General features: G+C 43.3%; 1 protein-coding gene across 3 annotated transcripts in view; it reads right to left on the bottom strand.

Annotated features, from left to right (window-relative positions):
• SLC17A5 (solute carrier family 17 member 5) overlaps positions 1-27,648 on the bottom strand; it is a 651,091-nt gene that overhangs the window by 518,009 nt on the left and 105,434 nt on the right. For all 3 annotated transcript variants that reach the window (XR_014962977.1, XM_085610951.1, XM_085610950.1), the window contains exon 2: positions 9,287-9,480. Coding sequence is in view for 2 of the 3 variants with exons in the window: in XM_085610951.1 (XP_085467077.1) it covers positions 9,287-9,480 (194 nt within the window). In the remaining variant the exon portion in view is untranslated. The remainder of the gene's footprint in view (positions 1-9,286; positions 9,481-27,648) is intronic.

Below are 27,648 nucleotides of genomic sequence, written 5' to 3' on the forward strand. Positions count from 1 at the left end.
GAATATCACCTGGGTATTCACGTGCGCACCTATAAACGCAGAGTCTGGCTTAAGCCGTGTGAGAGCCGCTTAGCCAGCACGCTTTGCATTCTGGTACGTGAAGACCATCCTGAGTCAATTATAGCAAAACTACTAGAGGTGGGCGAGCCTCTGAAGGCTCCAGCCAGATATGCTCCGGCTTGGAACCTCCAGCCAAAAACGAGTCACGGGACTAGGTGGCTTCTGTCACCCACTACCTTGCCTCAATCGCCATTTTCTAGAAGGTGTTTTACTCTAAGCCCAATTTAATGTGCATTCATTTAACAGTGTCTCTCCCGATATACCTCCTCAGAGAATTAAAGATAAAGTATTAAAATTGGATGCAACATGGGAAAAAGCTACCCATCTAGTGAATGAAATGCCCAAGGACACTGGGGATCAATCCCATCTTCCTCGCTTGACTAAATTGTCTGATCCTGGGCAATTACTGTATTTTACTGTGACTTTTCATTTCATTCCATTCCAAAGCACCTTGAAGTACATCCGTTCAGTATGAACCTGACTAAAGCGTACGACTTTTAATATACTTTAATGTTGTTCTATCTAGTGAGCGAATACATGCCAATAGGCACGATTCTGGCGACAGACTCTAGATTTTTTAAGTAAAAACATGCTTTATTTTGGCTGTCGCACACCTGAAATTGCAGCTGCTTCATTATCGGTCAATCAACGTAGGAAATACATTCTCCAGGTTATTTTTGTTAAATCTTCTACTTTCCTCTTCTAAAACGTATGCATATATGCATTAATCCACGCTACAAATAGAGAACATGTAAGAACTGACTTAACCATATGGTTCAATAATTGCATAGTAAAAGGCCGTGTTCTAGTAAATGCCACTCAATACACCGATAAAATGCAATGCTCTGTAGAGAAACAAGTCTATATGTTAAACACACTAACTTTTAACTCATTGTCATACATTACGTCTCTTGCACAATTTATATGCTAAATGGGTTGTCGGCTCCGTTCATGTTCAGCTTGGTTCTTACACCTAAAGCTGGCCCCTGGTTTCGGCTCCACCTGAGAATGTTCAGGCTCGCCCACCTCTACGAACTCCAACCACTTAAACGCACAAGAAAACTGAGGACTTGATGAGCTACTCACGTCGAGACTAGAATGAAGCTTGGTTGCGTCACAATTCAAATTAGGCTTTCGGCACTTTCTCAACACTGACCGAGTTTGATAAACCAGAAACAGCCGAGCCGGTATGCTGGTATGCTGAAAGAATTATCTGAAAAAGAGTCAGGGCTGCGTTTTACGAGTGTTTTACCAAAAATTCCAATCAAGCACACAGTGGCGTAGCATAGGTTTAATTCGTCCTAATGCATCCCCAACCAAAAAGTTCCCCGGGTGGGCATAAAAACGCAGCCATGCTCCTTTTTTTTCAATATTTGATGCTTTTAGTAAGCAGCGCAGCATGCCACGCTGCTTATTAAAAGCATCAAATATTGAAAAATAGAGTTTGCCGAGCCGAGCCGAGCCGCGCCTTTCATTGGAGTGGGGCGAGTCGGGGCTTGCAGAATGCCCAATGGAGTTTGTCAAGCGGCGCCGAGTAAAAGAACGGCGGGTCTTGACAAACTCATTTTTTCACTATTGTATCCTTTTAGGAAGCAGCTCAGCATGCTGCCTGTGGCGCGCTGCTTATTAAAAGCTTGTTTAAATTTACATCGCGCTTCCCGGACGAAAAAGCTTGTTTATAATTGCATCGTGCTTCCCGGCCAAATGAAAACAAGCGTTCGCCATCTGTTTTCATTCAGCCGCTTGTTTATAAACACCGGGCTGAGTGAAAACAGATGGCTGGCCCCCTAAGATAAGAAATACCTTTGCGACAAAAGCAGGAGAGCCAGTCCAGGTGGGCCAGCCAAAAAAGCGAAAAGGAGGTACCCTAGAAACCTTATTTCCAATGGCAGCCCACCATTTAACATAAACGGTGACGCAAGCCAGTGGGAATAAGGGGCGGGGCTTCAAACCCTTTTCTCAAAGTACTCATCTGCAATAAATCCCACCGAGCGAGCTACGCATGTGCGCAGCAACGCTGGCGAGACCTAAAAATATAGTAGTTACCGACTAATGAAGGAGACAGTGTAACGACGCAAGTAAAAGATCCAGTCCTGGTGGGTGGTCCCAAAAGGAGACAGGGCGGTAACAAGGAGGGACTAAGAACCCTCATTATCAATCGGAAGCCAGCATTTACCATGGACAATGATACCAGCCAATGAACAATTTGGGCGGGTCGCTTCCACACCACTTCTAAAACATACCCTAATACAGTATGCCTCGCAAAGCGAGCTACGCATGCGCTGCAATGCTAGGCTCGACCTAAAAATGACCCAAACTCTCCGGTCAGGTAAAAATTCAACTCGAAAAATGAATTCCAAGTTGATGTTCAGATTTGTAATGCTGTGCTAAAAAATAACCTCAATGGTCTGCTCGGGTAAAAAGTCTACCTGAAATGTGAGCTGACCATCCAAATTAAAGGAACTGCTGGTGTTCAAAACACTGAGGTGCTCATTTGAAATTATAGTTTTGCACTAAAATATGACCTGAAAGGTCTGCTCGGGTACAATAATTACCTGAAATGCTGCACACATTAAAAAAACAAGCATTGGAAGGATCGTTTGACCCGGGCGACGCCACTATACGCATCTGAGCGGCTGGGCTCCCTGTGGACCTCGAAGGGTTTTGAGAAGTGGGACATGATAGGCATCAGCAGGGTGGGCGATCTCTGGACGAGGGGGGGATTCAAAACGTTCGATGTGCTGCAGACGGAATTCCAGTTGCAGGACAGGGAGTACTTTCGATATATGCAGATCCGTCATGCGTTGTGCTCCGTATTTCCGGACGTTGCCTCCATCCCGGAGTACTCCCCTCTGGAGGATAGAGTGCTAGATGGGCATGTACCGGACGGCACGATTTCATTAATTTATAAAAAACTCATCAATGATCGCTCGGGACTGCTGACTAGCCTTCGTGAGGCGTGGGGGGCTGATGGATTGGAGCTGGATGACGAGGACTGGGTGTCTGCGGTGGCCTCCCCGAAAGAGGTGGCCATACCGGCTCGCCTTCGCTTCGTCCAGCTCAAGATACTCCATAGGGTCTATGTTACGGGGCCGAGTCTGATGCGTATGGGCTATGCTGTGGACGGGTTGTGTAAGCGTGGGTGTGGTTCTTTGGGGACCTTTCTCCATACTTTGTGGGAATGCCCGGAGGTGGCGCGATTCTGGCGTGGTGTGCATGAGGTTTTGCAGGCAGTCACGCATGTGCCGCTGCTGCCCGAGGCGAGGAGATGTCTTCTGAATGTGTGGGAGCCTACCGACTACTCAGTGCCGCAGACGTGGTGGGTGACTCTGGGATATATGGTAGCCAAACGTGATATTGCGCAACTGTGGGGTTCCCAGAGGTCACCGACTGTCTCGGCGTGGAAGGACAACATGGATTGGTGTATGTTTCGGGAAAAGGTGGTGTATGTTGCGAGAGGTAAGCCTGGGAAATGGGTGAAAGTGTGGGGCCCCTGGAACGCCTACCGTGGGGGAATCTGTACCCCGCCGCTGATGCCTGATCCGTCACCGGCCCCGTCTCCTTAGCCTGTTTGTCTTCCTGGTTCTGGGCATTGAGTCCACTTAGTCCCCGTCCCGACCTATCCCCCCCCCCCTCGATATTCCTATGGATCGGTAGGGTCCCCCCCCAGGGGAGCACATGCTGTTGTTTCCGATTGTGGGTTGCCTTGTGGACTTGTTTTTTGTCGTTATTTATATAAAAATGAAACCGTTGTGTGGGGTCCGGAGGGTGAGGCTGCCAACGCTTCTTTCAAATCCTGTGATCTCTCTTCTGCCGCAGCGTGTGTTCTATTGTTTGTATTATATGCTCCTCCTGTTTGCTAGCGGCCGGCCTGAAGGTTGTAGGCCCATCTTTGTATATCTTTTGGATTCTGTAATAAACGGTTTAAAAAAAAAAAAAAAAAACAAGCATTGGCATAGCCAATAGGTCTCGCCTTTGGGACCTTATAAATAGCCATGCAACGGTTGACGTTGTTGCACTAAGGATATTGTGCTGGATAACTAAACACTTATAAGGTCCCAAAGGCGAGACCTATTGGCTATGCCAATGCTTGTTTTGGTTACTCTTTAGCAGTGCTGCACAGCATCGGGACTGCTGCACATCATTGCTGAAAACCCCCGGCAAAGCCAGCAGGTCCCACAGCTGAGACCCACCAGCTTAACAAATAGTTGTTTGTATCTGATTTTAAGAAACGATTAAATGTAAAACCACCTCCAGGGCTCTCATGGTAAGCTTTCATTACTAGAAGAAAATACACCATGCCTCAGAAACAAAACGTATCAGAAAGACTATATTAAGGAACTGCTCGATCCAGACTGAACAGAGGAATACGAATTGTGTTTGAATACACTCGAGCTGGGGGAGCGGAGTTTGAATCCACTGTAAAACAAACCGAGGCAAAATAATGTCTGGTGCACTCTTCATGGCATTAATTCTAGGCCTGCAAATCAGCCCCTTTTTCAAAGGAGTCAAACTATGTAAAAAAGAAAGATCTCTTAAAGCACATTATTTTGATAAAAATGTTTTTTAGGTCTCGCCTGACCCAGCGCATGCGCTGGTCTGGCGAGACTTATTGAGAGGGCTCCAAAAAGTGCTAACAGGCCAGCCTAGAGCTACAGTGCATGTGCGCGGGCGCGCGCCGAGCTTTATCGCGATTACTTTCACTTTCGCGGCCGCACGGTCACTTTGATGTTTGATCGCGATCACTTTCGCGGCCTCACGGCCGCTTGGCATAGCCAATAGGTCTCGCTTTTGGGACCTTATAAGTATTTAGTTATGCAACTGTTGCATGGCTAAACAGTTATAAGGTCCCAAAGGCGAGATCTATTGGCTATGCCAATGCTTGTTTTTTTTTTTAAGAAGTTACTTCACCTGGCGTAGAAAAATACAAAAAATATCAATGCTGATTTTTTTTTTTTAAACCACACACATAAGAGCATATGTGATGAAACACCATAATTTAAACATGGAGTCTATGGAGAGGGTGTTGCCTAACAGCTAGGGCGGTCAACCTCAAATCTGGGGAACTGGGTTCGACTCTCGGCAATGACGCTCAACGCCTGTGGTTCTGGGCAAACCACTTAAACTTCCGGTGCTTAAAAAATATGAACGTGTTCCTATGAAACACAACTGGTGCTCATGTAAAGCACTCTGAAACCTGATACCCGATATAGAAACTCTGAGGGGGAAAAAAACATAGCGGACAGCCTGGTGGGAGAAACATGGGTGGTGAGGATGACAGTCCAATCTTCCCACTAGGCAATACCATGTCGAGAGTGGTGCATCACACAGAAATGGCTACATGTCTGTTTTAAGTTCGGCATTACAAAATGCATACTTATAAACACTGTTACACCCCCCATATGGCCTCACGGCACCATGCACTGCCCAATTAATTGCAGCCCATGCTTCATAATGACCATTTATATTGGGCCCACCAAAATAAAAGGAATTGCTCCGAGGCCTTAAATAGTTAGGAACACTACTACAGAACCAGTCAACGATGGTATGGACCACCGCCAGTGGTGAGCGCGCACAGGCCATTTAACAAACAGCCGGTGAGACTGACCAACTTCAAAGTCAATGACGGCATCCCCACAGCCACATCACAGTAATCTCACCGTTATGTCTCCCTTCCCCTCGCCTCACCCACCAGCAGCTTCTCCTAGGACATTGCCACAGCTTTGAATGGATCGTTTATTCTGAGAGAGATTCTAATGCTGTCCTAAACTAGGAATTTTAGGCTGCAGTCCGAATAACCTGATTGGCTGACAGGGCCCACTCTCAATTCTCCAATGACAGTGAAGACTTTTTAAGCCCCCATGAAATTCTGATATTGGCTCAACCTGTCGGGGTGCTTTAAACACAAGCAGTAATTGCTGTATTCCATTCCAGGTTCGGGGAGGGGCAATACATAACAAGTAAGAATAAGTATTTGCATGGACTGGGCGAGACTGTAAGTATGGGTGCCAATGATCCAAGTCAGCGGGACTCGCTTTATCATCGTAGAAAGGATGGGCAGAGCTAATGTAACACACTAGAAGAACCTGCAAAATGCAGGTATCTGGGCAGGCTCTCACCCCCTGTGTAACATGTCATGATCACTCCAGCAGCAAACGAGGGAAAGTCACTCCAACAGAGCAGTCCAAAATATATTAATTTCCAGACATGATTTTGGTGAAAAAATGCAAAGTGCAACGCGCAAATAAACATCATCTCGACACGTTTCGGCCAGCTCGCCAACCTTTTTTCAAAGAATAGGTTTTAATACACAACGTTGCCAGTTAGAGAATGTTGACTCCCCTTTGACATTGCTGCACCCCTTGCGATGTGTCTGGTGCATGGTATGACAATACTTTATCTTTAAACATATGAATCTGTGTCTGGGTGCTATCCATCAAAAATAGGGCTAACAATGTCCCATTAAAAGTATTGCTGAACATTAACATGAGACCCGCTGTGGATGCACTGGACGGTAATACTAAGTACCAGAACTACCTCGTTAAAAGCTGCTTGGAGGAACCTACAAAGGACCATTAAAATTTACTGCTGCCTCACGTCTCCCTGGCTTGCCCCATCTGAAGCACTCTTGACTGTCCATCATGCTGCCGAACTCTTATACTATTGTCGCTCTGATATGGACTATTTTACCAGCTGATGTTATAGGCGCCTTGACGAATTCGCCAGAACTGTCAATTTAAAAAGCTGACGCTGAACTCACTGCACCTTCCATGTACCTGGCGTCCGCATAGAGGAAGAAAATGTAGGTGCGTCATGTATTTCCCAAGACATACTTCAGATTTTCCTGTCCCTTACTCCCCACTCCCCCTCACGGAGAGCCTGGGCTGCACCGTGTCCTGTACAGCAGCACTGTCAAAAAAATAAACATGCGGTGAGCACGTGCCAATTCTACACACAGCCAAAAGAAAACCCCCCTTTGTGCATGTAGGTTACCGCATGTTCCCCATGAAACACAGCTGTTGCGTTTGAGTGTTACTAGCTAGCATGCACAGACCTGAAGCATGCTTGCCAACATTTGGGAACACCCAATGGCAAGAATGTTCTGTAGCAAAGGAGGGTGGATGCCACCTGGCCTTGAGTGAGCCATGGTTAAGCAGGAAGTTGTAAAATACGTTTTCAAGCATTAATGCTTTAGTTAAAAATAAACACAGTATGACACCTCTATTAGTTAGTGCACTGCAGTAGTCTGTGTGTGCGTAATCAGACAGCTACATAACTACAGTCTGTTTAGAGCAGTGGACAATAGGGACTCGTGCATGTTTATTGCCACACAGTCGTCACAGAAAGCACTGAATATGAACGTGAGCGAAAGTGAAAGTGATCGCGAAAGACAGATGGCGGCTGCGCACGTGAACGCATGCGCTAGGCCAGCCAAAGGGTGGGGTAGCACTTTGGAAACCCACCTACTAAATGTCTCGCAGAGCAGCGCATGCGCTGACTCAGCGAGACCTAATTAACATTGCATCTAATGTTAACATTTCTCCTCGAAATTACACGATGTGGCATAATGGCGTAATCTCTGCAATTTTGTTGTCCATTTTGGCATGTGAAATTACCGAAATGACACCATTATGCCAGTGAAATTAAAAGTCTGCCCAGGTCCACTAAATAGTACAACATAAGTACATTTAATTTGAGCTTATTAGCTTAATTTCCCAGCATATTAATTGAAACAGTATTCATCTTTTTTGTTTTGGATATTTACTCAACAAACATAATTTTAAAAAAATTAGAAGAAAAAAATTACACAGCCTTACGCCCAGAAGTCAAATTGCATGGATGCTAAAAGACCAACCACTTTCCAGCCCTGCCTCCATTTCAACTTGTATTCTCCTGTCAGAAGATTCTATCCTTCTGGACTTCAGGTCAGCATACTAAAGATATGGCTGTTTTTCTACATTTCTTCACATTTTCTCCAAGCAAATTATCCTAGCACGATGAAGTTCAGCCACTAGAAACAGTTTCTCTAAATCTATCCTGCAGTCATCTGCTTATGAAACACTGTCTCTTAAGTAAGGAAACAGCAGCACTGAAAATAACAACAGTGACCAGTTCCAGTACATAACATCCTTAAAAAGGATGCCGCCTTCCCCGTCCAAATGAAAGCGATTTTAGGTCTTGCCTACAGTCAGCTTTTAGCTGCCTGTTGTTCAAGACCTGCTGTGGACAACACCAAAAATTTACAGTGGGCTTTGGGACAGTCTATTATTTACCACCGTTTGGTTTTCTCATCACTCTCATTTGATTGCTTTCTTCCTCTTCTTGAAATTGTGACTGGAATACTTATATCCTTCCACTGCTCATTATTCAGGAAATTACTTTTTTTTCTTTTACCTTTAGCATTCCATGTGAATGCGTTTTTTTACTCTAATCCCAGTGTGTAGCTTTTCCACTGACATCTCCCCTGCTAGCGCTTTGTCGCCCTGTTCAGATTTTTGTTATTGTTTTTCTCCAGGCATGTCATTTTGAATGTTGTTTCCTTATAATTGTTTGTAAATGTACCCACCAATTTTCCCTCCAATCTATTCCTTGCTATTCTTTCCATTTGGCGGCGTTTACTTTTCCCTGGTCCCTTGCCGTCTCCACGACTACTCACCTGCCCCTCCCAGTCGCATCTAATTTTCTTTTTTTTTCTTTTTGTGGAGTACACAGCAGTAGCGATTTGCTACAGAGCCACTCCTTTGTGCAAATGTGCTTTTGTTGACATTTAGCTTATTCACTTATTTTTATAAACCCCATGCAAAACAGGTGTCTACCATTTGGAAACAGTAAATATAAAACCCAAAATTACAACTACAACATGCCATATGTGCGCACTTGCATGGACATAGACACACCATCATGCTTTTTCCTGATGCTGAACAACATCAACAAAAACTAATGGCCAATCCAACAGCAAAGCCACTAAGTCTGCATTGGCATCCAAAAGGCAAGATCTATTAGCTTTGCCAGTGCCTGTTTTGAGAGGGCTGAGATACTTGAAGAAATAAAATGCAATCCATATTTTAAAAGTTATTACACTCGGTTGTTACTTAAAACATACTTTAGATATTGCATAGCAGAGGACCGCATTTAGCTTCACAATATTCCTATGCTATGTTCTGAAGACAACTAAAAGCACCATGAACCCAAAGCAACAAACAAAAATAGCTGGCAATATTCTTACCTTTGATGTGTGAGGCACAATCGTAGACGAGCGGTCTGGACAGGTTTTGGTAGTTGTGTTGTCCACAATACTTGCATTTTTTTCAACCATATCTACCAATGCTACACTCAGATTTACACGTAGTGCATACAGCATGAAGAATCCGAACAATGCCAGCATTGCCAGATTGCAGCGAGCCGAGCAGCATAAAGGCACTGAAAGAAAAAACATATATATATTTTTTGTTAAAGGCAAGAAGGGCGACAGAAAGCACTGGTGAATAATACATAACATGAATGCTAAACGTATATTTTAGTTCAAATTAACACATTTACTTGGAATCTTCTCTATCAAAAGGCGAGTTTTCCCTTCTTCCTCCATTATTAGATACCGGCTAGCGTTTCACAGCCACCTGCCTTTTGAGCAGTTCCTTAAAGGAAAACACTGGCAGGATGCCTGGAGCCGGATGTTGATACTGGCAGATGTCAGAAGACAAAAAAGCTAAATTATACTGACAACAGCATTAAAAAAGTAATAAAAAATGCATGTTAGTATTTTAAGCGGACTAATGCTGGAAATCCACCTTGCAAGACCATTCTTAAATGTATTCAAGTTTTACACTGCATTCTTTGCTTATTGACAACTTGACGTACTGATGGACAAAGCATCCTACTTCAGTGTTCTCGGTTTATCTTCGGTCTACCATCCAGCAGAGCTAGACCCTACCTCCAGACACCTAACGTCATTCATAACCCCCTTAGGAGCATTCCAATATAAGAGGATGCCTTTTGGACTGGCGTCGGCTGAATCCGCATTTCAAAGAATAATGCAACATTTATTGTAGGGCATTCCCAAAACCAGTTGTTTCCAAGACGATATCCTGAGTTTTGGGACACGTATTGAGGAACATAACAGCATTCTCAGACCGGTGTTCGACAACTCACATCCTTACACAAAAAAAAAATGTATTCGGTCCTGAAGAAAGCCACGTCACCTCTGAGGAGGGCACTTAGGCTGAAACATGTCGACCTTTTGCCCAAATTGGAACCATGTGAGGTTAAATATTCCTGCCATGGCTCCCACACTCTTTAATCCTGATTGCCGGATGTTCCATTAAAATTAACTTTTAACATACCAGAGGGTTAGTTTTAACTTCACTCTCACTACCCTTACACACTCCCTCCATGCCCGGCTCATCTAAAGGTTTTAGTATACTTCAATCATAATTAAAACATCCCTGAGCTCCTCCCTCACAGTGAGGGGGTTGTAGCCGGCACTGCAACCAGGTTCGCAGTGCGAGGAGGTTCCCAATGATGAAGCATGCCACCCACGGGTGGGTGAATTCATCATATAAAAGGAATTTCCCCACACTCCGCAGTTACTTGTCTTGACCCAGGGTTGCCCGTTTGTGCTGCTAGATTTAATACGAGTGGAGTCGCCCCTTGCTGGTCGTTTAACATCCTCAGGCATTTTTTGTGTGTACAATAGGAAAAAATGTAATCACTTTAGAAAATGGTCAGACCTGGGATATAGACAAAATCTCCAAATTTAAGAATATGCTGCACTACCCCATCTCCATCTCATCCAAGTCTAAACAGGATAACATAAAAATGGCCAAGAAACATAAAATAAAAAGAAGAAAGATACCTGTTTGGCACCAGGATTTCAAAGTGCATTAAATTCTTTCCTATAGTACGTAATATTTTGTTGCTTACTTGGTCTTGTATAATATTTGTTATTTTCCTTTTAGACTAGAAGTCTACAGTACTTCTCAAAAGGTATCAGAGTACTGTTGTGTTTAGTTCTTTTGATTGGTATTGTTTTTCTCATATTTTGAATTGTTGATAAGGAGATGTGTTGTAATTAACTTGAATTCGGGCCTGGATTGTTCCAATTCACAATCTTTCCCTTTATCCTTCCTGACATGTTTGCCCCGCCTTTCCCGGTTTCTATGAAACCATCCCTATTGTTGGTCATCGAACGTTCTGACTGTTGACAGTTGCTCTGATTGAAGAGTTGATGGTGTGATAATAAACTTGCTCATCTTTACCTGGTCATCATGATCTATTACAACAAAACGACTCTCTTCTCATTGGCAAAGAGTTGCTGACTCCTCACCGGTTCGGTTTGAATATTTTTTCTGGGGGGCTTACTTGGCCATATGAGGTATTAGCAACATACTTTGAAAGATATATTTAATTTTTCCTTGGTATCTCATCTTTGAAATAGTTGCCTTATTGTTTCTTATTTTTGGCACAAGAGCTTTATTACTCAAAAAGAAATGGAATACTTAGTGTGTGAGTGGAGTGTGAATTGTATAATTAATGTAGAAATTTTGACCACTCTGAGTTCCTATTCCCCTCTTTCAAGAGACCATAAAGTATTTTTGCCCCCTTTATTTCACCCTGTCCAGTCGCGCACGTGTGTTAAAAATTTAACTTCCTCAGCCAACCTGCAAAGTTCTTTTTTCTCTCTTTCCCTATACACACACACACACACTATTTTTAATGGTAGCTTCTATACCCCTGTTTAATACATGTATATATTTGTAATGGGGTAATCCCCTATGTTATGTTAGGCATTCTTATATAGCGCGCAGCTGCCTCAGCGAAGAGGTGTCCCGGCGCTGGTATACCCTCTTCATAATATTAATATGTACATTTTTAATTCTTATATTTAAATAAAGCATTAACCCATATACCTAAACCGTAACAGCCCCTGCTATCCATATATACTATTGATACATGAACCATAAGAAAATCCTTACTCCCCCTAACACTACCCATCCCTGAACCTTTAGAAAATCCTTACTACATATGCCTAGTACCCTTGATCCTATGGTTGCCTACCTGGGTATAAAAAAGGGACGGTCCTCTTCCAAGGCACAGGAGTAGCTTAATTTTGGCTCCACCCTTATACAACTGGCTAGGCCTTATATATTGCGTAACACAACAACAACGAGATATGGTGTGCTAAAAGCGTATAAAGTGTATTTATTGTGTGGCTTGATGCATCTCAGTAAGTGTATTAACATTTTCTTTTGCAGGATTATCTGGATTGCTGATATTAATCTTTCATGACTTTAGATTGTCAGGGAATGTGCTAAAATGCTAAACACAATAGAAATATGCTGTTCCCCCAGTAAGACAAAGAGATAAGGAGATAGGAGGAGGGGAGGAGGGGAGTACTCCTTGTCGGAACTAGAGTCCTCACACACCCAGCAAGCTAGGTGTCATGCTTCATCATATGGACTTGCTCCTCGTCGGGTGGGCGCTGCAATACCCGACGGGCACCCAAACAGGGGCACTTTGGCGGAGATCTTTTGTTCCTGCCGTTTGGTGCATGGGTGTGAGGCCCTAAAGAACAGTGTAGATATGGTGCAGGTGAGTGGCGTTAAAAAAGGTTGGATAGTCCACATAAACTATTTAATCGAATGGTAATCCACCTCATTAAAAACTAACTGAGTGGCTGCTCTCTGGCTCTATGGTCCAGTGGAGCTTAGCTCATCTCATTTCGTGTGGTCGACATGTTTCATGCTTCGTGGTCTAAGATCCATTGCATTTCATCAGGACCTAGTGTTCAATTATTATCTACACATGGTGGTGGTGGGCAATGAGGCTCCTACCTACCACACTTCTTGGGAGCGAGCACGAAGTCCTGCCAATCCTAGTGGTAATCTACACAAGGAGGATGACATAAGGAGACAATATGCAGTCACTAGATGTTTCACTCTAGCTAACAGATGTACATGTCCCCCAGCCCCGTAGAGGGGGACACACTTATCTCTGAAATCAAATGTGCGGTCAAACTTAGTGTATAGTCTGACCCCTGTATAAGCAGACCGTGAAAGTTATAAAATCAGAGTAAAATCAAGACTATTATGACTGGACTACTGACAAGGCCAGCACGGACTAAAGATTGCAGTCCAGAGGACAGAATGGCTGTAGAGCATACGCACAACTATAGTAGACAAATGCCATAAAGGGGGGGGGGGGTTGTTTTTGAGAGAAAACATGCAGGAGGTAACTCACCTAATGTAGGGATAAAACTTGCTCCATACAGTTAGTTGGGGCTCTTGGACACCAGATTCGTGGTGTCCTGTAGAGAAGGGAGCAAAGGTTAGGGATACAGGTTATAGCTGCACCTGTCAAGGGTATCGTAATATCCAGCACTCCTAGCAGCCTACCCCAGTAATGACCGTGAGCAGGTCTTCAAGATTTGGGAAAAAAGTGGTTGGAGGGAAAGTGAACTTGCAAACACTCAGATTTTTGCATGAGTAAATCTACACATGCATATTGGCTCATGCTAAAATGCAGTTCACAAATATTTTCTAGGCTTACTATTTCTTGTTTTACTTCTGTAAATTCTTGGGACTTCACGAAAGCCGTATAGCTGCACTTAATGAAACGACATATACCATGTGTGCACATTTGAGACTTTCTTTAATAATTGGGCCCCTAATTTGGTCTGACGTTGACCGTGACCTCTTGTGTTTACTACAATTCTGTTTCTCTCTCTGTGGCGGCTGGCTTCACTGTGAGTGACAACATTCTGCTCTTGCACAAGGAGCATATCTGCACACAAAGTAGTTTTATTCAGTGCCAGTAACTACTGTGGCAGTGTGTGCTATTTGAGAACAAAAAACTATTTTTTCCTTTACCAATGTTTGTTATAATGGTGAGGGCCCAGCAGCTACAACACCAATAAGGTTTTACAAAAACCATTCAAAAACAAGTCACACATTGACAAAACTAAAAAGCGGACCATCAATTTCAGACCCACTGGCTTTGACACTGCTTATTTATTTTTGTTTCCCATAATCTTATTAAAACTGGTTACACTGATTTTCCATTATGAATATTTTTGGGAAATACTAGCATGCATCAACACATATTACTAAATGCTGCTGCAAAGAAATGGTACCTGAAATTTTACAGTAGTTTAGGAAAATGTTTTTTTCCTGCTTTTATTTTTTTATGAACATTTTATTTCAACAGCAAAGAATCATCAATCTTGCATTCAAGATTCTGTAAATATTTGCATCAAAGCAGAGAGCCTTCTTGGAGCATTATACATAGCCTCACATTGCTAAACTTTGAAAACGTGTGTACACATTTTTATACTGGAACCACTGTCAGTAGTGCAGTCAGAGCTTACAACATTTACTTAGAGCGCTCACCCTATTAATAAAGGCGTTCAATTAATGAACCACAAATACAAGTTTGAACAGCATTAACATAAGGGCAAAATATTACCTTAACTGCAGACAGAACCCTTCCCTGTTCCATAATGTGGTACAGCAAACTGGCAGCCAAAGGGTTTGTACTGCAGGGGGTTGGGCCTACTTGCCCAAAGGACAAAATGCACATGAAAACTTGTTGCCCTTGACCCCAAACAATATGCCCTGGGCGTCGTGCTATAGGAATTCCATATCCCTGCTTTGAGGCATCATTTAGGAAAATGTGTTGATGCATGCTAGCATTTCCAAAACATATTCATAATTGAAAATCAGTGTAACCAGTTTTAACGAAATTAAAGGGAAAAATGAAAATAAACAAACATTGGCAAACCCAATAGGTAGGACATTGGTGGTCAGCCTCTTGGTATTGTCACCGTGTGTCTTGTTTTGACATGGGTCTTTGCACCACTTTATTGTTGTGGGAGCTGCCGGGCCCTCGTCAATATAATAAACATTGGCAAAAGCAAATACATTTTTGGTCTCAAAAACCCAACATTGCCATAGAGGTTCCTAGCACCAAACAAAACTACTTTGCGTGCAAAAATGCAGAATGCTCTCATTCATAGTGAAGCCAGCCGGTAGATAGAGAAACAGAATCTGAATAAAAACGAAAGGTCTTGGTTACTGCCAGACCTAAATTGGGGGCCAATTCTTAAAGAAAGTTACAGAAGTGCACCCATGGATTATGTCTGTGCATTAGTGAAGATTTACGGCTTGAAAACATTTATGAACTGCATTGTAGCAAGAGCAAATCTGCATGTGTAGATCTGCTCATGAGAAATTCTGTTGAGCGGTAACGTTTACTTTCCCACCAACCACTTTTTTTTACCAACCCTAGAAGAAGTGTTACTTCTGCCTTTGTCAGGAGTAAATTTCCAGGCTTTGTCTGCATGGGAAAATATTAGAAACAAGCTGATGAAAACCCATCAAATATGCAAGTTAGTAGGTTTGCACAGACTCAAAAGGGCATTCCAACCACGGGGGAACTATTGCTTCAGCCCAAGTGTGTGGATCTGTGGAAAGGTGGCAAAATAGGGGAACTGCTAGTATTCAAACCCTAACATGGTATGAACGCTGGCATAATCAGATAGGCTATTATCAGAGCTTCTATATAATGAGATTGCTGCCATAGTTTAATGCCACACTACATGGCACCAAAGGGACGAGTGGATTTTGTTACAGGGCAAGTAGATTTAGAAAGCAATCTGTCCCATGGACAAGTAGATATTTTAGCAAATTCCATTACGGTGCCCGGACTTTGGCTCAACTAAAGTAAATCTCTGCTATTCCCTCTGGCACCTCTGGTCAGTACGCCAATGGCTCATCCCCCAAGCATAGGACTGCGTTGGGAGTTGGCACACTTTCAATGTGTGGGGATTCAGGTGGCACACACAGAGACGCAGCAGCTACACCTTAATATGGACAGGGTCCTAGACACCTTACAGAAGTGAGTCGCGTTCTGGAACACATTGCTCATTTCACTGATGGGCAGACTGGCTGTCGGCAAAATGGCGTTATTGCCAAGATTCCTGTAAACCCTATAGAACTTCCTCTGTTTCATACCCATGAAAGTATTTTCGCAACTGAATTCCATCCCTATTTCACTATTGTGGGTAGGTCGCCGCAGTAAGGTGCCCTTGACCAAGTTGACCCGACAGTACGAAGATGGGGGCCTGGAGATGCAGAGACTTGACCTGTACTGTTATGTCGCACATCTACAACATGCGGTTCAGTAGCTAGATGAGGTGGCAATTAGGAAAAGCGCCTACTTGCAGGATCGGTGACTTCTGATCGACTACCCGTAGCGCTAATGGATGGAGCTACAGTTGAACGGGACCTGCCGTATGACATTTGCCAGACATGCAAATATGGCAACGCTTCATAGAAGTGGTCTTGAGGTAAGCCCCATTCCACCGAGAACTTTAGATCTGAACACTAGTGCTGGTGAGGCGCATGATGGACAATATGTCCTTTCAAGTTTGGAGGGACAAAAGTTGTGCCCTACTGGGAGAACTACATCTTCATCTCCTTCGAATAAGCCGGGCACTTCTTACATCATGCTGGACAAGCTGAGGTGGCTAAATTGACCTGACCCACATATCCCGCTGTGCCTCAATCCACACGTACTCTGGACATATTACTGTCCTGTGGTGCAGGACGACACTTGATTACACTACTATATAAGGCGATGAGGGAGGATGCAGTGGGTCACACGCTTCGGGCACGCATGGCTTGGGATGCTGACTTAGACACCCATTTGGACGACAGGGTATGGACTGAAATCTGCGGTCTAACGCTTACAGTATCTTGCAATGCCTGCTTTAAGCGGATACATTAAAACTCCCTCCACATTACCTTTTTAACTCCTAATAGCCTTCACCGCATACCCTCTACCGACAGGACAGTTGTCCATGCTGCAATGCGGTGGGGCGGACTTCCTGTTCCTTGGATAGCAGTGCCAGATGGTGCAGGACTACTGGGCTCAGGTGGTAATGGATTTAAAAAGGGTCACACACCTACAAATTGAATGCACGCTGCTGAATTGCTTACTGGGCTATGCCAAGCAACCAAACTGCCGCTGGTATTGGCCAAACATAGAGTAGCCATCACCTGGATGGGTCAGGGGACACCTGCAGTCAAACAATGGTACAGTGAGGTACAGGAGTGAATACTAGCGGAGGAGGTGCACATAAAGATGAGTAGGCATGACAAAAAATTGGAAGAAGGCCTCCAGGTTTGGAAGGACGTATGTGACACATTTCTAGACCAACATGCAGACACTAATTTAGCTGTCAGTGATGAGACGGGTGTGAGTGTAGATGATGACTCGACTCCAGGGAGGAGAGAAACTAACCCTAGCAGTATTGATGTGATCTGCCTGCTAACTTGGTGTGCTGGAACGCACCATTGGGTGCCAGAGATAGGCCACCTGAGTGCTCAATGGCTGAATGACTGTCCTCTCCAATATGACCTGCCTTGTAATGTGTACAGTGCTTCGCAAACTGTTGTCTTTTGTTCATTAAAACTGAAAAAGAAATGTTTTTTAAAAAAAAAAAGCAATGTACCTTCAGTGAACAGGTGCAAAAGTGAAAATGCTCCCAATGCACTAAGACATAAGCAGAAAGTGTGCCAGTTTGCGTAAGGAGTCCCCTGAGATGTATTGCTGATGTGTAAGGCATAAATGGGTGCATTATAATTACCTACTGCTTCAAACAACACAGCGCAGTTCTGACAAGGTTAAAAAGGCATTTAGGGGTCTTTATTATGGGGAATAGGATCTTGGATATTCACCTCTTCTGATACTTTGAACTCCATTCAGTTATATGATTTGCAGCCAGCCAATAGGCTGCCCACTGAAGCTGTGATGCTGAATGTTATCCCGCAAGATCTAGGGGCCTCAATCTGCATCTCAGTTGGCAATTTCAGTGTGCTTAACACCGCTCTTATTCTGCTAGACCCTCGTATTAAATCGCCCAGGAGCACATCTAGATCCCGAAAAACACTTTTTAGGTTCACCAGGGGAAAACTGACAAATATAGGAGGCGAGGTAGCACAACCATTTTGGCTAGTGTTACAAAGCCAATTGCTGCAATGTTAGTAAAGACCAAAAGGAGATCTGGAACTCTAAGGAATGTATTGCACATCCCAGGTTACCATCTATAAGATTAGCTTCCTCATAGTATATTTTAATCCCTTGGCATTGAAGCATGAGCTTTTCCTAGCGTAGGCCTCTGCTGCTTAAGTCTACCCTCTGCTGTGGCAACATTTTATTAAACTGGAATATGCAATACCTACCCCAATGACACTCAAAATTTACACTATTTTAAAGGAATCCAGAGTATTCAGAGTTGATGTCAGGTTGAAATCCATGTCTTGAACAAAAAGTAACATATTATCCGCATGCAGGGAAATCAAGAGCATATTTTCTTCCTAGTGGATACCCAATCTTCCCCCGCACTCGCATTTAAATTACCATGGGTTCAATATCTAGAGCAACGAGGGGAGAGAGGTCACCACTGCCTCATTCATTTACTCACCCAATACAAGATAATACATTACGACCTGTAGGTCTATCATAGAGGTGCTTAACCCAGCTAATTAGCTGTTGTGCGATACCAAACCTTTCCCATCATTTTATCATATATCAATTCAGCATATCAAAGGCCTGCTCTAGATGCAAAGCCATAAGTGACATCAGCAAAGGGAGCCCTATCAAATGCTGCAAAGTCTCATTATGTTCAATAAAATAATGCAACAAGGAATAAACCCATTTAAATTCCCATGCATTAATATTGGCATGTTAAGTAGTAGCATACATGCTAGTAATTTGCGAAGGATTTTACATACAGGATTTGGTCATCTAACAAACATGTCTCAAATTCACGGGGCCAGAATTGGTGGAAGATCCTTTTCTTATCTGGGGACTACAGCCTGCAACAAACTCCCACTGGAACTTCGCACTATCCCTGAACGTTTGGTTTTCAGGAAGAGGCTAAAAACCTGGCTTTTACAGCAAGTGATGTAAACGTTCATACCTTAGTATGCAGGAAACCTTATCTTCAGTGTCGGGACACTCCTCTCAGTATGCATGCGCTCTACAAAGGCCTTTTCATTCAATATGTATTTAAATTTGACAATGGAGTCACAATTAAGGGGTCTCACTCTCAATTCAGAATTAAGGAAATAATGGCTTCATTTGTTGCTGTAAAGAGATGTCGGATGTCTCATACTTCTTCAGTTTAGTTAACTCCAAGGCCAACTGGGCAACGTAAGTGGTGTGGGATTCAATTGCCAATCAGTCTACCCTGGTGTCTTATCTGTCACTAGAGTTAGCAGTGCACTCTTAACTTCTTGTTTAGAGACTGGGGATTCCACCCCTTCCAATTGGTCTTGGGGTTTTCAGGGTAGCTCCACTCTACCCATGAATCTCCCTAAAGCCTCCTCAGCAGAGTAATATCTACATTTGCATAGTTATGTTTAATAACTCCTGAAAGGCTGCATTAAACTCTCCTTGAGTTTGCACTGGGCTACCTGCCCTATCCTCAAGAGCTACTGTAGATAGAGGCTTCTAGTCAGTGCGACTTTATCAGCCAGGCAAGAAGCCTATCAACCTTGTCACTTTTGGGGGTTAGTAGAGAAAATAAAGGAGAGAGCAATAAGGGGGTCAAGGGGTAAACGGCAGAGAGAAAGTGAGAAGCACACGAAGGAGAAAGCAATATGAAGCGTAAGGGAACAGTTAGCAGGCGAAAGAAGGAGCACACAAGGGCGAGAACTGAACATCACATGCACAATCAAGCATGCTTAACCAAAAATAAAAAAGCAGTTTCCTTAAAGTGAGGAGTGGAAGGATACAAGTCAGCGTATCAAAAGGATGGTAAAGAGGCTATGCTCTGGGGAGGGACAAATGCAAGAAGAGAAAGGCAATTCATCAAATAAGAGACAAGCAAATGAGAGTGACAACAGAGTCAAACTGCTAGCCAAGTGTAAGTTTTGGGCAAGCTCACAATAAGCCTTTCGCAGCCAGACAATTTGCACTCCCTGTCTGGCTAAAGAACTAAAAATTATTAACAAGGTCGGTTATTTTGGCAGTATTTTCGCATAAGCCTGCCTTCTGGTAGAACAATGCTGATTATTGCAGATATGAAAATGAAACACAACTTTAACATTATTGTGATAGGCTTTTTTAAGTCCATGGAAGCCATGTTTACAACATTTTACGTTATGCCCAGGTCACATGACCCAATTTTGAATTCAAAGTGGAAAGAATTACAGGTTGGACTTGAGTGAACTTTAATATTGCACAATGCTGTTAATTTCTGCTCCTGTTGCCACTGGACACGCATTGTCCACTCTGCTCACTAGTGGTGGCTGGTGATCTTTGAAAGTGTGGGGCTTAATACTTGCCCCAAATTTAAGTGAGAGCAAGATTTCTTCTAAGAAGGTTTAGAAGAGTACCCCTACTAATTCTCCACACCCCATGAAGAGTTTGAAAAAAGATGATCAAATGGTGCATTGTAGGGCACAATTTTGACGAACATTTGCTAAAAGCCATAGATTGTGAAAGGGCACTAATGAAATATTCCAGTTCTTCCAAGGAGTGGCAACGAAACCTAACTCTCAGTAGGGGCTTATCACATTTTTGTCAAAGAAATGTGGCAGGCTCGCCCCATAGGTCAGGAATTACCATTAGTGTGCATATGTAAAGAATTACCTCCATAACGCAATGCCAACCATACTGTTATTTGAGCCCTGCCTTATGCTATCGGTATATCCCGACATGCCAGTACGAGAATTTTAGCATTGATATCACCAAATATCAAATTCTACTGACGGCTTCCAGAGGCAGTGCTGCAACGTGATGGAGCACGGCATGGGAGCAGTAGGATGACGGGTAGTGCCATAGAACATACAGCAAGTATTTTATTTAATTATTTACATACACCTTTACAATTTACATGTAACTGCACTAACTCGTACTTTTCACCTCTCCACCGCACCCCACCACCCCACACACTCCCTCTGCAACCCACCGCAGACAATTTTATAGATAATATTTTTAAAAATTGTCATCTATATACTTAGGATGATATTATCAACCAAACGGCACACAGAAAAATTACCATTATTAACCTAACAATTTAAAGCTTTAATTGGAGGGGAGGGAGTCTGAGCACCGGCAGTTTATTTTTGGGGGCCTCGAAACGGATCTCTATGGGGCTCTATATTCGGGCCTCGCAAAGGTAGTCCGTTTTTTTTTTATTGGACTGTAGTGAGACCATGCACATTGCTCACTACTAAAAAGTGGAGACATCATGCCAGGTGAGTCGCGTTGTAGGAGAAAAGAAATACTTTAAAGAGAGCCATTTTCTCTCACGATTTCCCTTCTCTTTTTGCAGCACAAGAGCAACATCATCGTGGCGAGATTAGCAGAGAGACCACCAGGCGCACAGCGCCCAGTGCCCCAGACTCCCTGAGACAGCTTCCCAAAAGCACACATAGAGCCGCACCAGAGTCTTCAAAAGACCATTTGCTTGTAAATGATGCTCTGTTTTTTTCCACCCCTTTTTAGCGCCCCTACATCCCCACTCTGCCTATTGCTGAAAGAACTAGCCTCCCCCGAAATTTCGCTCTGGTTGCGCTTTTGGAGACGACCACATGCAGCCAACTCCAACACAACCCTGCTCTCACCTTTCACAGGGTGTTGTTGTAGTGCTACGAAAACACACGCTGTGCCTGGCTCACTTTGGGGCATATTATCAAGAACGGCGTTAAAATTATCGCCGCTTTAGCGTAATGAGCTTGATAATATGCCCTTGTGAATTCCCATAGAAGCCCAGCTTCACACCACAACCTGGCTGGCTATGGGAGTTGACAAGGGCATGTTATCAAGCCCATTATTGCCAATTTAGCGGCAGTTTTCTGCCGCTAAAGCAGTAATAATTTTAACGTCGTGCTTGATAATATGCCCGGTTATATTTCTGAAATAACGTCTTACACTGAAAAGCTACTTTACATTTCTTTCCCTACATCAACCTTTGTTTACAACACCACCAGAGAATGGTGGTGAACTCTGGTCCACAAAGAGCAACTCAAAGCGTTCTTGTTCTTTATCAGAAACTTCATCTGCCTCTCAATGATTATCGCCAGCCTTTTCGAACCCTTAAGAGGCTGAGTGGATGAGTATAATAAGCAGTATTTAGGATCGGCGGCGGAGAGTGCGCTAAAATATGGACAGATAGTTGAATAAAGGGCGACAGGATGGATGGCCAGATGGATGAATGGATAGCTAGATGTATGTATGTATGGATATATGGATGAATGGAAGGATAAATGGATGCATGGACCAGTACTTAGGATACACGGGTGGGCTGATAGATGCGTAGGATTGGTTCTGGGACAGATGTATGTATGAATATATGGGCGTATAACTGGATGGATGGCACAGTGCTTACCATAGGCGAGTGGGCTGATGGATACTTAGAACAACTGCAGGGACAGATGTACGTATGTATGTAGATAGGAATGTCTGAATGAATAGAAAGATGGTTGGATGGCGCAGTGCTTAGGATGAATGGATGCAGGGCTTTAAGTGGGCCGGCTCTGAGCACCGCAGTTATTTTCAGAAAAACTCCAAACGGGTCTCTATCGGGCTCTATTTTCGGCCCTCGCAAAGGTAGTCAAGTTTTCTTTTTTTTTTTTTTTATTGGACTGCAGTCAGAGCATGCACATCGATGTGCGCATGCTCATTTTGCTCACTACTGAGAAGTAGTGACATCATGCTCCGTGAGCCACGTTGAAAGAGGAAGGGCAATCCTTTAAAGAGCATGTTTCTCGAACGTAGGATAATTCGAGGGGATTTTCTTAAGCACACAATGCTAGTTATCTTCATGTAGACCACGCCCCTACTTGGATAGCCTACAACCCTTTAAGAGGTTTGCCCCACCCCTTTTAGAGCACCCCCAGTTTTTTTCCCACTTAAAGCCCTCACTGCAGCATAGTAACAAAGAAATGGTTCAAGCTTCCATTAAAATGTACAACGGCATCAAGTTTCATAATTTGCCATCAACGCTGGCAGCCTCCTACCACAGTGCAAGAGTGTCTATCAGCACGAAGATTTGTTATCCACAGAAATGTTGTGTGATTTGAGTAGCTGTTTGCTGGAACACTCATCACCAAAACGTATTAAAACGTGCAAATTTGCAAGAAAAACGTATACCATACCATAAACCGCTTAATAAATGGGCCCAGTGCCACTACACCACCCTCATCCCCATTCTTGCTTAACCTTACAAAATCAAAGAAACCTGGTAGAGCCACTGTAGCAATACAGGGACTTCAATTGAACAAGTCTCTGCCGGAACGCCCAGCAACAAAAAGGTATTAAAACTTGCAAATTTCCGGATAAAACATATACCATACCATAGAGCACTTTATAAATTGACCCAGTGGCACTACATCACCTTTACTAGCTACACATATGCACGTTACAAATGTCCGTGTTATAATCAGCAACATACCCACCTCTCCCACTCCCACCCCCACCCCTTCCCTTGCTTAACCTTACGAAATCAAAACAACAAGCCCCAGCACTCCCGTTAGCGCCGCTATAGCCATACATAGCCTTAATTTCAACAGGTGTCTGCCAGAATGCTCCTCAGCAAAAGGTATTGAAACCTGCAATTTTCCAAGTAAAACATACACCTTACCATAAGGCGGTTTATAAATAGTCCCAGTACCACTACACCACCTCCACACCTGCCCTTGCTTAACTTTACGCAATAAAATAAAGAGCCCCAGCAAACCTGGAAGCGCCACTATAGCCATACAGAGGCTTAATTTCAACAGATATCTCCCGAAACACTCATCAGCAAAACGTATTAAAACATGCAAATTTGCAGGTAAAACATGTACCATACCATAGGGCGCATTATAAATGGTCCCAGTGGTACTACATCACCTTTAGTAGCTAGACATCTGCACGTTACTAAAGTCTGTGTTTTAATCATCAACATACCCACCTCCCCCCAACCCCATTGCTTAACGGTACGAAATCAAAGAGAAACCGCCACCATTCCTAGTAGCGCCACTATACCCATACTCGGGCTTAATTTTTAAAGGTGTCTTCCGTAACGCTTATCATCCAAAAGTATTCAAACATGCAAATTGGCGGGTAACACATAAACCATCCCATAGCACGGTTTATAAATGGGCCAAGTGGCACTACACCACCTTTACTAGCTATACATCTGTATGTTAATAAAGTTGTTTAAACACTCTGTAGAGTGTATAGCAGAGGATGGGGAGAGTAAACAAAATTGTAATTCCCAAACTTTTGATATACCGTCCCTTTACTGTATGTATATTAAGGACATTAAATTGAATCAAAAAATTGACGAGTGTCTCAAAAGAGATAGTGAAACTGAGCACCGGTAAAACCCGGACCACTTAAACACCTGTATATTCAGCACAGGAACACAGCCTGACAATTACTATCACTTGTAATGACATGTACTTTAGTAATGTCAAGAAAGTCATACAGAAAATATCCTGAACATTTTCATTTCTTTTTTATCTCTCACACATTTATAAAACATCTATTCTAAAGAAACACTCCCCAACCACTTCTATTTCATAAGAACAGACAATAATTAATACATTTACTACCATATATTTTAGTATATCTACGTTTTTACGATTCACTAGTCACAAACTACTAAAACTATTAACTATACCCAAATGCAAACCAGAAACCATGTTCATATTATATCTTAAACTATATTCAAATGATTCAAACTATGCGTACATATAAAAGGAACGTATCACTTTTAAGAGGTGTGGCGCAGCGGCCACGGCGACTGACGTTGGACGCTGGGGATCACTGTTCGAACCCCGGCACCAGCGGCAGGTCAGCCCAGCACCATGTGACTCTGGGCAATAGCTCGCTTAATCTTTCCGAGGGCCCCCAGCGCCAGGATCCCTACGGGTAGCTGTGCGCTTTACAAATACTGGATTTACATTTACATTTACTATCTCCATCTCCTCTCCATGTAATCTCCAAACACTGTAGACGGCCTCACAGTACAACAACCTACCTAGACTTATATTCAAATATACCTCTCACTGTCAAAAATGAGACCACAACCTGTCCACATAAAATTTCTCATACCCCCCCCCCCCCCCTTCCCCACTACTTCCACAAAAAGTATACTTTGCAAACGTGGGACATTGTATCTCGCCTGAATACATTAACAAACCCAAATTAACGCTGTACCTCATTTTCAAAACCATACAGTCCTTTAAAGATGACAAACTAGATTTGTTCTTTGGGAAAAATATACAAAGAAATTTTTATTTTGAAATCATTGATGTACTTCATGTCTAGTATGTCTTCACTGTTTATGAATAGTATTTGCACTGGCACTTTAAAATGACATTCTGGGCTCCAGGTCTCTATGGTCCAGTAGAAGGCTGGGAGCCGAAACGCGTAGACCGTCCTTACCGTCTATGATACCTTGTAACAGCTTGTGAGGAATAAAGCATTCTTTTGAATTGTCGATCGTGGTGCTGTGATCCCTTACCGAGAATCTCCGGGAGACCGAGGAAGAGGTGGAAGGAATATATATATAGGTTTCACACATGTTATAGTTAGGTGGACATTTCACTCGTAAAAAACCAATGAAATTCCCCCGTTATAGTTAGATCAGATAACTATAACTCGCGCGACCGCAATCCACTGCTGATGACATCACATATTACATCACTCATGACATGGTCAGTGGCATCACTCATGACATCACTGATGATGACATCATCCTTGTGATAGAGTGGCGGCCGCGCGAGTTATAGTTATCTGATCTAACTATAACGGGGGAATTTCATTGGTTTTTTACGGTTGAAATATCCACCTAACTATAACATGTGTGAAACCTATGGTTTTTTAAGTGAATTTGCAAGGTTTTTTAAATGCTAATTCCTAACTGTAACGTGTGTGAAACCTATGGTTTTTTCAGTGAATTTGTACGGTTTTTTAAATGCTAATTTATGTATATATTATTATTTTTTTATATATATTTATTTTACAATAAACGAACCCCCGCGATTTTTTTGAAAAGGAATTAAAATGTTTTTTTCTGCCTTCGGGGTCCTTCAGGGACCCCCTGACAAAGGCTAGGGGGTCAGGAACTCTCTACCCTGCCCCCTTTTCACGTTCGCCACCTTCCTTTTTCACTCTCGCACTGAAAACAAACAAAATGGCGCCCGACACTTCTTGATTTCGACCGATTCGAACGTTGACTAACATGTAACCACCAATCAGAATTACGCTTGTGCACGTTAGGGTGCTCGCACGGTGTGCGCACGGTGCTCGCACGGTGCGAGCCCGGTGCGCGGCTATAGATATGTATGTGCTTTTAACTGCAATTTTCTCAGGAACTACTGAACAGATTGACTCCATATATGCAAAAGGCACATCCCTGAGCTGAGGACTACCTCTCTGCCAAATTTCAAGTAATTCTGTTCAGCCGTTCGGGCTGTACCTTGGACTAAAGGTCCCTATAGAAAATTGCATGGGGAAAACGCATTTTGGGGACCCCCCTTTTTTCTCAGCCCCTGCTTGACGAATCCCCCCGAGACTTTCAGGGTAGGAGCGGAGCGGAGCGCCCCACCTATTTTGAAAATTTCGCGAGGATTCGTCAACCGGCGCCAAAGTTATTCCATATAGAATGTTGCGGATTTCCTATGGCAACACGGTCCTAACTATAACTAACTACTGGCGACCGCCAGTAGAATATGTAGAATATATATATATATATATATATATATATATATATATATTTTATTATTTTTTTCACGTCAGCCAGAGTCGTGATACAGAGGCCCCCGCTCCACTAGATGGCCCGGACTTTACTGGCTCTGTCTTTGCAGTTTTGGGTTCCGAAGAATCGGATGGTCTGGGCCCGCCTCAACGTTTGGGAAAAGAAAAGGGAGGCCGTGAGGTATTCTACCTCATGCAGGGCGGCATGCTCTGTCATTCTGCCCCCGCTAATTGGATTCCTGATCTTAGAGGCTGAAGCGGCTGGGGACTCGAGGAGGCGCTTTTCTCAACATCATTACAAGCAGGAAAATGGTCTTGAACATCGCCCAGTACCCTGTATCCTGCGCAACCACTTGGCAGAATTACCCCCACGCATCACTTACCTGGAAGAATATTGCATTCTGGGCTTTGCAGTCCGTTAGGGATCTGAGGACTGGCAACAGGTGAGCGAATATCTTTGGGGGCGGAGCACGCCCGAACATACAAAAGGGCGGTAGGACTTTAAAGCGATGGAAAGCCTCCTGAACTCTTGGGCGCTGAAAAAGGCAAATTGTTGCCGAAATGCATTCGCCACTCCAACCTAATAAAGGGCTTCCTTGAATTTCCCCTCTGTGGCCTCTGCTTTTTTCTTGCGAAGGAGTTTGTTGGACATATATATATATATCCACACACACACAAAAAGAAATCGATACCAATGTATTGCGTTGTAAAATCATTTATGGTAAAGCCTTGCCTGTGAGGTATTACAAAACATTGTTAAGGTCAACGCATTGGAATGCCTGCAGGGTTAAGGCATGCATGGAAAAGCTATTTGTGGTAATGTCCGATAGC

The sequence above is a fragment of the Triturus cristatus genome, chromosome 6, assembly GCF_964204655.1.
Source record: "Triturus cristatus chromosome 6, aTriCri1.1, whole genome shotgun sequence".
NCBI lineage: Eukaryota > Metazoa > Chordata > Amphibia > Caudata > Salamandridae > Triturus > Triturus cristatus.